The sequence below is a fragment of the Cupressus sempervirens genome, chromosome 3, assembly GCF_028749045.1.
Source record: "Cupressus sempervirens isolate cs-2001-9-10 chromosome 3, ASM2874904v1, whole genome shotgun sequence".
NCBI classification, from domain to species: Eukaryota; Viridiplantae; Streptophyta; class Pinopsida; order Cupressales; family Cupressaceae; genus Cupressus; species Cupressus sempervirens.
The window spans coordinates 583,045,828-583,058,076 of record NC_143120.1 but is presented as its reverse complement, the minus strand read 5'-3'; the positions used below and the strand labels follow the sequence as shown (position 1 = coordinate 583,058,076).

General features: G+C 35.9%; 1 protein-coding gene across 1 annotated transcript in view; it reads left to right on the top strand.

Moving 5' to 3' along the window:
- SRT1 (sirtuin 1) overlaps positions 1-11,002 on the top strand; it is a 159,683-nt gene extending 148,681 nt beyond the window's left edge. Inside the window, exons 11-14 of the mRNA XM_089821024.1 lie at positions 9,131-9,213; positions 9,514-9,581; positions 9,717-9,819; positions 10,434-11,002. Of these exons, the coding sequence (XP_089677150.1) occupies positions 9,131-9,213; positions 9,514-9,581; positions 9,717-9,819; positions 10,434-10,724 (545 nt within the window). The 3' untranslated portion in view covers positions 10,725-11,002. The remainder of the gene's footprint in view (positions 1-9,130; positions 9,214-9,513; positions 9,582-9,716; positions 9,820-10,433) is intronic.
- The last annotated feature ends 1,247 nt before the right edge of the window (positions 11,003-12,249 follow it).

The window sequence follows — 12,249 nt, the reverse complement described above, 5'->3', positions numbered from 1 at the left end:
TAAACATGAATTCCCATGCTCCATATCTGCATACACTCCTCTTCTCCTTTGGATAATCTCGGCAACTATGTTCGTAGTTGCTTCAAAGACACAACTACAGGGATCAATTGGATGTTGCATGCATGCTTGAATTTGGACATACAAATGCCTCCTTAGTTTCTTCATCCTGCAACAACAATAACAATTGTTAGACACCAGCGATTGCTAACAAATTGTATGTATCTCATGCTTGGGAGGCCTTGTGAGGTATGAGCGCTGGAGTCTCCATGATCGAGCATATTATATCGGGCTCTTCTAGATTCACACTTCACTTATTGGGCTTCTCATATTCATTGCTAGACTTTGATTTCTTTCTTTCAATATTGCCTTCAGATATGAATTCCGGTGGCTTCATTAACATGGCAAACATTTATAATGAGTAAGATTGATAAGTTTCATTGAATATAATGTGGTGCTTCAATCAGTAATTCACATGGTTTGAATTCCTTGTTTTGTCGTGGATGTTATTTCTCTAATCGCATATCCTCATTCACATTCTTAGGGATGAAAAGTGGGCCACAAAACTTCAATTTGTGCTCTAATCGATGAAACAACACCAAAAAACGGGGCACGACAACACAGAGGACTCCTGTAGATATATATATATATATATATATATATATATATATATATATCTGTGTGTGTGTGTGTGTGTGTGCGGGACATATATTATTCTTTGCTTCTTATTGTGTATGCCTCACAAATTCATTGTTTGACAGATGTTGTGACTCTCAACAATTTTTCTATATCTTCATCCGTGCAAAGAAACTCCTCCATGCTTGATGATAATCCATGTAAAACAACATGCATTGCTCTTAATTGTTGACTTCACATGCTCTCGATATGATACATATTATGTGTTCTTTGCATATACAAAACTTCACGAAGGCTTCTTGTTTTATTTTCGTGATTTGCCTTATGGAGGCCACTTGTACCAGTTTGTGGCTTCACTTCAACATTCTCTTCATGCTAGTTTGTGGATTGAACCATTATCTTTGATGCTAATAGAGTCATCATTGCTTATCAAATTGATGCCTTTATCTTTACTCCCAGTGATGGCTATACACTATCCATTTGATAGGGGTTGCTTGAAAGAAGTTGTTTGATGTGGAATCATTCTTCACACTCATTGTGGGCTATCACCGTAAACAGCCACTAGTGCGGAAATGTAACACTATCATTTTACTTCAATGGTGAGTCCTCATCCACGCATGCTGGTTGAGATGGAAGGTTTTTAGGTTTTCAAAAATTGAATTCTCCTTTTCACAGAGGTGTTATACAACTGATACCCCATCCGATTCCTCAACATTTCCTTCAAAGCAAGTATGTTCACTTATATTTGATTGCGAATCGTCTCTGTGATAGATAAACAGATGTTCTCACCGTCTCAAATATATCAGATAACATGTAAATGGTTTTGAAGGTTCCACTTTAATATCAGGGGATGACTGTAGAGAGATTAGTGAGAAGCTGTGACTGATGAGAATATCAACCGAATTGAAAATTGAACTGAAATTTGCAGAATCTACGGCCTTGTGTTTCTGACACAAAGAAGACTCATCCATCTGATTGATCACTTCCTTTCCAGTTGTGGAGTTTTCCATCTCCATATTCACAAAAGCCATAACCTTTCAGCTTTCCAATTTTTCTATCAACTACCAACCAGAACAGGTCCAGTATTTCTACACACTTCTACTAGTTGCTCCTCTGCCACATCATACGGGATATTTCCCACAGTAATAATACATTGTCTTCTGAAGAAAATAACCGTTTCGCACTTCAGTGCTCCCCAGGTAATGGGTACTTCTGACAATAAAGTGCTGTAAACTTGGTGACTTGTATCACAAATGAACAGGCATCTCTTGTAACTTTGGTGTAGCATAGTCTACTGAATATGACTGTCTGAATTTTGCAACCAGTGCATGGCAATAACCTTTTGACTGCATTTTCCACAGCTTCATTGCCAAATCAATCAGCATAGTTCGGGCACATTGTAGTTCCAACACTTCTGAGATAACCCTTTATTTGCCGCTGTTCATATAATTAGATCAACTAGAACTCATTATATACTCTTCATAGAGTGTCATAATACTGGTCATCAACAATGGTACTGTTTATGTTTATTAACACCTCTCCTAATTGCTAAATGGAGGCACTGAAATCGTTTTCATAAGCAATGACATCCAACCCTGTTTATTAGTAAAATATTGGTAAAGAACAAAACTATTGAAGTGGGATGAATCAGAAAAATCTGGTGATAATAGTAAATATATTTGTCAAGCCATAATACTTCATCGAGTTTCCAACATCATCTCTTGAATGGAGGCCATAATTTATTGCCAAAAAATAACGCTTCATCAGACTGATTGCACATGCCCCAGATATGAAAAGGTGCATACCACTTCATTGCAAAAAGAGAAAGCTTGCGTAGAGAAATTTGAGAGTTGTTCAACCATTTAGAAATTCATAGAAAACTCTGTTTCGATTGTTTCGGTTGGGTGGAAAGATATGTGAAAGTGACTATTGATTAATGTGATTGCAGTGTTACCTTGAAGGGCAATGTTTTTGAAGGCTATTGATTGTGAAAGGGAAGTGAAAGATTCACAAATCATTTCCAAAATTCTCATTGAGTCCATAGAGACGGTAGGTAGTGAGAATTTAGTTCAAGTGATTACAGATAATGCAAAGAATTGTAGGAGTGTAAGTGCTTTGTTTTAGGGCCGGTATGACCATATTTTTTTTTGACACCATGCACCGTACACTCCCTAAACTTGGTCATGCAACAAATTGGCACTCAAATAGATTGGGTGAAGCAAATATACCAAAAGGGGGAGGAGATACAAATGTTTGTGATGAACAATCACATGTCACAATCCATATTCAGACCATTCTTCAATTTGAAGTTGCAGAAGGTAAATTTTAATTAGTAAATTTCATTTACTTATTTAATTTGAATATATTTTATTTCATGTTTGTTATCAAATTGTAGATAAGATTGCTTAATATTTATTGACATATTGTTATGATTAACTTACTTAGGTCGTTGAAACTCAATTTGCATCTCATACTATTGTTATGAGATGACTTGTCAAGGTAAAAGCAACATTAAGCCAAATGGTTATTTCTAGCCAATGGGGTATTGGAAGGCTTCATATTTAGAGAGGGCAGCAAAGGTCAAGGCATTGATCTTGGATGACAGTAGGCTCATGTGCGATTTGTATTAGATTTCATAGACCTTATGATGACTATTCTTCACTTTTCTGTTTCAGTCAGCCTTGTTTAGGGGATGTCTATGACGACATAGATACAATGGTAGAGAAGGAAAAAGACTTCCTCTACAAACACACAAGGATTACCCCAAAAAATTGTTATGAGCTGGGGTCACTGTTGCATTGAAAGAGTGACTTGTCAATGCTCAATACAATGACTAGACTTATAGAACACAAGAGGCGGTTAAGCAATGTCACGAATCCTAAAGGGGGATGTTGGCGTTTTGTCCAACAATCTCCTCCTTAGCGTTACTCAAGGAATTCGAACTTGTGACCAAGCCCTATTACCACTTGTTACAAGCTAGGGTTGTCATTGCATCAAAAGATTGACCTGTAAATGCTTAATACAACCACTAGATGTATCGAACACAGGAGGCTATTAAGCCACATCACAAATCCCAAAGGGGAAAGTTGGTGGTTAGTCCAACAAAAATGTGAAGCCTTATGCAATCAACTTGAATAAATCATTCATCATCATTGGGAAAAGATGAATACCTCGTTGCACCTCCTTGCATATGCCTTATCTCCAAGGTACTATAGTGAGGAAGAACTTGGTATGTCTAATAGAGTAGCACCATATGCAAATGAAGAAGTTGCTAGTAGGTGCTACAAAGATTGTGAAAGACTTCCTAGATGATGACACTCACAAAAACGTTAGTAGAGAATTTGGGTTGTTTTCTGTGGGAGAAAAACTTAGTCCACTTGCAATAAAAGACCAATGTAGCATGGGAGCTATCACATGGTCGTACCTTAATGGTTAATCATTTAAGCATCGACAACCTCGTGTAATCAAAATCCTCTCACAAGTAAGTTCTAGTTGTTTTTTGTTTACCACATCTATTCTACGAACTTATAAATTGCTCTTCATTTTTATGTCATACTTTAATATTTAATTTTGTAATTGTAAACATTGTCCATGTTCCAAGTTCTTCTGCTTGTGAACGGAATTGGACTACATACTCCTTTATCTACTCGATTGATAGGGAGGCTCTCCAAATGAGCTTCATTGAGCTCTTCACAAGGTCTTATCTAGGACCTATTAGGGTTTCTCCTATTCTCAAATTCTACACCCTTAGGACGTTTCAATTCACTTCCCCCTACTCAACTTGAGCTCCACTATCAATTGACAATAATCTTCTCCTTTGAACTCACAAAGGTAAGTTCAAACTACCAAACACCTAGGCCTTTCTCAATCACCTTGCAAGAGTATTTGGCCTTCAAATCAACTGATTCAAACAAGAACTATTCCATTTTGTTGTATCTTGAAGTCATTTTCTTTCTAATCTCAAGTTTCCTTAAATTTATGACTATTAGCCCTATTAGGTCTCAATTAGGCCTCCTAATTGGGTTTTGAGCTTTGGTTTGAAAGAGTGCCAAACAATTTCCCAAACAAATCGGCATTCCAGATACCCTTTTAGGCCTACTCAAGGACTTTTAGGGTTTTAGGTCATTGGCCTATTCGTACACCACCAAACTCCAATTGTGCTATTTAACAAAGGGATGGAACTAGTTTCAAAATTTCAATGGGATACACCAACACTTTAATTATTACACACAACTCTGTAAGACTCCCCTTCACATCTCCATGGCATTGGATTGAGAAAATCAATTAACTCTTGCAAGTTTTAAGTCTTTCTTGCTTCTTGCACTTGGTTGGGCTATAATAGAGCTCGCCTAGGGCAAGAGCTTAAAAATAGAAAACCATAGTTTCTGACCTCCCACAAAAAGGAAAGTAAAGTACGTTGACCCTACTAATAGACCTTAAATGGTCATGAAGATCGCATGTGAGGTTTCAAGATAGGGCCATCTTATTGGTTCAAACCTTATTCAGGCCTGTAAACTGGTTATCAAAGTTTGAATTTTATTTAGGCAATGAAAATTGTATAAAAGTTAACTCCAAAGCACTCAAAGAAAGAACATCAATTAGTCTAACTATTCAAAAGGAAATATTTGAAATTTCAATCCATTAAACTTGAATTTAACGAGTTGTAAGTGGACTATGATGATTTTTTCAGAAACTGTAACAATATTGCTATTGTGTAATACTTCAAAACATGAACCAACCTATGCACATTGTCATCGAAGAGCTTAAATATGTCCCCTCATCATGATGCAACAGTTGGTTTGGGTCCCTAATTGATTTTGGACTGAAATGCCATTTTGTGCAAATGTAGTCATGCAACATGTAAAGTTGCAAATGTTGTCTTGAGTCATGACAACATTTTAGCAACTTGAGCGATTTTACATTTTCCTTCACAACCTTAACTCCTATTGATACAAAATGATGTGAAATCATTAACACATCATTTCATGCACTATTGTGCCATTTTGCATACTAAGCCAAACTTGGCTTACATGGCAACTCTTGACCAACATATTACAAACCTTGCCCAACCTTGGTAGTGACACACACACATTAACAAATCCTTACAAACATACCCATTGGACCACTAGATAGTCCTTGTTGTCATCATGATCCTTCTAGGACCTCACACACCAAAATTGTAGGTTTAAAGACACTTAACCCTTAGGTGCTCTTGCACCATCAATGAAGCGTAACCGATTGGGCTCTAAAAAAGTTGAGGAATTGATTTAGATTCATACCAACTTGCATCTTTTGTCACGTAAGGAGGATCACTACAAGCAAGGGGTAGCAAGACTTTGAGAAATAGAACTTGAGTGTGCAAACTTGGATACAAGGATTCAATATCTTACTACAATCACGGATGATGATGCTGATAACATCATGAAACATGGTGTATCTAGCACAAGTGGAACTGTTTTTGGTCGAATGATCTTGAACTTGCTGTCATTGGGGGAGTTGGAGATGATGAATTTTTTGTGAATCCATATGATTCGGATTTTGGATTGATGAGCATTGAATGATGAACCATATTTTGATTTTGTAATTGTGATGATTTGCTGACTTGCATTTGAATTGTGAACATAGACGTATTTTGTATGGTTTATTATCTTATTGAATATTTGAATAAGTATTGGTGAAGTTACAAGCAATCAAGTGTTGATATATATATATGTGTGTGTGTGTGTGTGTGTGTGTGTGTACACACACACACACACATACATCCCCGTGAAAAAATTTCACGCATCCACACACCTGCGTCCTGCATCAGCATCCGAATCGGTAACTAAGATTAAACCTTATCACCCCTGTTTATGGCTTAAACAATAGGTTTGTTAGAGGCTGCAATTACTTAGTAAGGGCATGACATCTTCCAAACCCTTGCCTTTGTTGTCATCGAGCAAACACAATTGAATGGGGATGTGGCAGGTTTAAAAAGTTCATTTCCATTGCTATGGAGAGTTTTATAAGCAGTATATGATTTTGAAAATCAATCTTTCTCCCCCTTTGGTTGTGAAATTGTTGGTTATTTTAGCAATTACATTCAACTTTCAGTGTTATGGGATTAAATCAAAGAAGGTGGAGAGGGGAGGTTTTAAGGAAAAGATTCTTCATAGTTTTGATCAAGGAAGGTTCAAGACAGCTTGCTACAAGTATACCTTTAGGGTGATTTTAGCTGATAAGGATATCACTAGCAAATCCTTGGCCTGTAGATGTTCGAAGAAAACAACCTTTGAGGAGATATCTCAATGAACATGATATTTTTGGAGTAATATTGTGTATCTCACTCTATGTTTGTTGAAGGGTTACCTCAAAATTTCAGATTGTTAATGACCATAATTTTGTGTGGAACAAGGGTCCTTGGTTCTTCAAAAGGATTGGAGTTTTTTAATGCCCGTGTATATTTTTGTTTGATCCGACAGTGGCTCTTATTACAAATGTTCCAAAGTGGGTTTTCTTGTGCAAACTTTTAGTGGTGATGAGAGATCTTGTGTTGAGTTAGCAATTGGTGGAAAGGGCAGGCAATTTTTTTGGACTTGATAAGGAGGTTAATGATTTCTAGAATCCTTCTGTGAGGGTTGGTTTCCTGGTAGATATCCCTAACCCTGTATTTCACTTTATTAAGATCATGTCTTCTCAGGGATCTCAGTCTTATCAATTTTAAGGGATGGGCACAAGTTAGTGGAATGCTACTGTAAGAATGCTTTGGGTTCTTGTAGTCTCTATTTGTAGAAATGGATTCGAACATCTAGTTGTCAGGATGCAGATTTTTTTGGAGGAACCACAGGTGTTTTTCTGCTGATCATCTGGTCTTCTCCAATTTGCAGTGAGGAAGACATCTGGTGGGTTGGTGGGAGTCAATTTAAGACTGGGGGCTTGGCTCAGGTTGAGGCTCAATAATAATTTTCTTGGATGCAGAAGGTGAGCTGTATGAGGAGGTTGATGATGAGGAGGTGCAGGCTTGTAGGGAAACCTTGCATTTGAACGAAGCTTCAAAGATGGATTAGCTAGCTTCCTTTGATATTCTCCTTCTCAAACATTAAGTATGAAGAATAAAACTAGTTGTGGGCTGCAGAAAAATCCTAAAGGGAGGAAATTAGAAGTGGAGATTGCAATTAGAAGCCTTGGACTCAGATTGAAGGCTCTTAGTGGACTATGGAGGTTGGCTTTCTCACAAAGGGAATTGAGTGCATATCTGATTTGTTTCGTAGCCACTCTTGCAAAATTTATTCAAGTTTCTTTGAAGGGTGGCATTTGAGGTCTCCATGATTGTATTTTTGGTTCCGATATGTGTTTGTAGACACTTATTGACAGGCTTCTTGGGAAGGTTTAATTTTCACATTTTCAGGCTGGTGCAATTAAGATTCTTTTTTTTGAGTGAGGTCCCAAATGGATTTCCTCACTGATGAGAAAACATCAAAAAGATTAAAGATGCTAATTAATGGCAATTAAATAACATAAAGTCAATCTTTACAAACATTAAAGAAATGTATGCATTTCAAGTTAATGACACTTAACGCAATAACTTCAATTATCCATTTACTAAATATCTAGTCATAATCAAGATTAATATATCCTGATTTGATGTTTGGTTATTCTAAGAGATTAATTAAATTTTACAGCTTATTTTCTTCAGGAGCTCCAGTATGCAACCTTTTTGATAAGGTAGGGCATGTTATAAACCAGATTGATATCATTAATTTTCAATGGACAATTTAGGAATTTATCCTTAAGCAAAATCTTTCTTGTATGCTGACGAGAACTAATTAATCTGCTGACCTACTGTTTATTCTTCCTTCTTGAATATGCAATATTTTACTTTGCCCTCTTAGATATATTAGGACCATGGCTAAAGGGAAGGTCTAGTGGGCTTTCTTTTAGCAAGTTTGTCTAAACTTGTGCTCCTCTTATTGGCTGCCAATTAGGTGTTTAGGTATTTTTCCCATATATTTGAACTTTTTGAGCAACCTTGAATTTGATTAAGATGGTACAATCAGATTCCTGACATAGTATTCCTTTGAGATATGTTTCTTGAGATTTGATGGCATCGGTATATCCTATTGTATGGTCTTCTAATATTTGCAAACAATCAATTCAAACATATGTAGAGTTAAATGTATGGGCATTTCCTCTGGTATCAGATCAGAGAACGTAAGATGTGTCACATGCCAAGTTAGTGAAAACTATTGGTTTCCTATGGGAACACATTAAAGATTCCTGTAACAACCCTTATGGATATGCCAAATTTCTTTAAGTGTAAAGGACTGGAAGATGGACCTTATATTTTTACAAGTAGAATTTGTTCCTGTATCTTATAATGTTGTAAAAGTAAAAATACATGAATTCTGTTTAGTAGTAGAGTCGGTCTTTGTTCACAAAGTAATTTAGTCAAATAGTAACTGACATTGGCAAACGAAAAAATTATTTCAGCATTAAATAATTAGTAGTATGCTTGCAGAGAAAAGGTATGCAAAGTGGAAGTTGAGAATCTCAAGTATACATGGAAATAAAGCAGCCTTACCTTTTATCAAATCTGTGGAGGTAAGACGTGCTTTGGATCTACTTTGGCTTCGCACTACAAAAGCTGTTTTCCTGATTTAATTCCAATGAAACTGACATTACTTATTTACTTAATAGAAATGAACATTAATATTGAACCTTAATAAGATTTAGAGCCCATGCTATTCTTGTCTAAGTTTTTAAGCATAGGGTTGAGGTTTAATTTTAGTTATACTCAAAACTTCTTGGTTGTGCTTCCAGTTTGTTTAATTCATCTTTACATTTTCAAATATTGAAAGCAAATTGCTATTAGATAGTTGTTTGGAATTACAATGTTCACAGGCAAGCTTTCCAGATAGGCCTCGTGTAAAGTCTGCTTTCTTGACAGATCAGCCCTTTAAACTACAGAGGTAATCATCAGAGAGTTTTGAATTCTTGAAGTGGTTAATTTCAAATCTGTTCATGTGAGTATTTTTAATTCTTAAGAAGTGGTCAGTTTCAAAATCTGTTTTAGCCTTTTTAGGAATTAACTTTGGTTGTCACAGGGAGACATTGAGATCAAAACCATTTAAAGTTTTCTTGAAGCTTAATTTTGGCAATGGATGTGACTGTTCATCAGTTGAACTGGATTATCCCATTGATTTTCAGGTGTGAAATGTGCATTTATATTCTTGTTACACTATGTCTTTATAACTAGGCATATTCTTTTTTGATTTAAAAAGCTTTGGTGAATTGCGGTCAACTAGCCCTAAGGATTTCTGTCCTACGTATTTTATTTCTGATAAGGAACTGACTATACTGTTGTTTCCTGCTTTTAGGTGCTCAATTATCAATATGTAACATTCTAATTGTTTATTTTCTAGCACTAGATTTGCATTTGCATGCAATGCTTATTGTTTCTTCTAAACGTATTCCAGATATTCTTATAGTAGTCCAAGTTTCATGAACAAAAGGAAGTTTAGATGCAACTACAACTCTTAGTGCTTATGAAAATAATTAATGACTGAAAGTAAAGACTTAAATGTCAAACCAAAGTATCCTATTTAGGATTGAGCATGATAATCTGGATAGAAATAAATTCCTCCTGGATAAATTGCTTTCTGAGAACCTGATATTGCTATTAATAATGTAAAATTTGATACTTCTATTTTGCATCTAAAGTGTGGCAGCAAGTCCTGAATACCCGCCATGACCATTTTCACAGCACTTTTGGTTTTGTTAATCTGGTTGCTCCCTATCAAACAAATTTGATTTTTCTGCAGGATTCCAGTGAATATTTTGAACATGGAAAAGGCAATGTAATTGAGAGTTTGAGGAATAGAGCACTAGATGATGCAACATGTGGACACATTTCTCCAATACAGAGGAAACAAATGTCAGATTCCAAAGGAACATATACTGAATATGCCATTGTCACAAGTCTTGTGAGACATGAGTATATGGCGTTGGAGCCAAAGGCCCTGATAAACAATGGAACCATAGAAAAGAGAGGCATCGAATCCATTGAAGTTGAAGCAGAGGATTTGGGAAAGAGAATGAAACTAGAATCCTAGCATTTGGCTGGTCACGACAGACATTCAATTCAACGTTAGTCTTTTGAGAATCTTCAAGGATTGAACCTCTAAATATACCAATTGTTAAGAAAATTTTGTAACTTTTGTAACTGCGTGCTATTAGTTTCTGGTGATATTGAGGTGTCATAGATCAAGTCTCTTCGACTTTTTAAGGCTGTTTCATGTCATTCTTTGAGTTTGTTATCCAGAAGAGACATATTACACACATGTAAATATTATGGTTTTTGCTACTTGTTATTTTGATTTATTTGGAGAAATGTGTAATGTTCTATATCTTGTCTATTATATCATTTACTTAGAAACATCTATTTTCTACCTCATTTTTTGTTTGTCAAGAGTGTTCGACGACTTAACGGGGCTCAGTTTTATTTTCAGGAGGTAGGCAGGGAACCCCTTTCTAGGTGAGCGACATGCTTTCATTTGCCTTGCTTTATCACAACCACATAAACTTGAAAGCTTGGCTAATTGATTCCTTTGTGGGAGTTGGACTTATGTCTTCAAAGGAACATCATTGTGGTAAACACATTGCCTTAAAATCTATTGATACCCATTGGCCTAAGAATTCAAGGTTTAATACCAAGGTAAAGCTCTTATAGAGAAAAGATTAGGCATGGGGCTCTAATATAGTTACACTCAGCGGCGAAGACCCATTCTTCCAAGGGGCCTTATGGTGACACAGGTGTGGGTATCGTAAGTGTGCCCTATCTAGGTGTAAACAAGACTACCAAAGTGTTCCCAAGATTATATGAGAATGGAACTTGGATGTGCATCACAACTCTTCATTTTTCATTTCCTTCCCTCAAAATACTTTGGGCCTTTGTCTATCACTATTTAAAAGCCAAGTATATTCTAACCATTTTCCTAGTTGACTTTCCCATTTCTACTTTATGAATCTTTGGCCCTAGTTGGAAATTTACAAAACAATCACAATTTATGAATTTTATATTTTATCATATTCCAAGAATTTTGCAAATATATCGACACATGATCTATTTGTGCATTTTCTTTATCCATAGGCTTCACATGTAAACATGATTCATAACTGACTCGATATTACTTTTAGTTCATAGTCAAATCATGCATATGGCAATATGTTCCCTTTTTGTACCAATTTAGTTGCATAGTGGCACCTAGCCTCAACTACTAGATCCATAGATTGACAAGGGACGCAAATGTCAAAGTTCCTACCTATAGGGTAGTGGTTTTGCAACAAGATATGTTGAAAATAGAATGTAGTTAGCAATTTGATCAAAACTCAAGCTGTGCCAAGCCTATAGTTAGCATAATTTTCATTGAGCCGTATACAAAAGTTTTGTAAACTATTTGAATGCCCTTAGAATCTAATTCCAAAATATTCATTTATTTTATGTCTTATTGACTTCATTTTTTAGCACTAGATTGTTAATCTTGATATTCATATTTTTAAATTTGATAAAGAAAATAGAATGATAAGATAAGATAAGAAAAGAAAAGATAAATTTATTAATGTCCAACAGGTGACCAG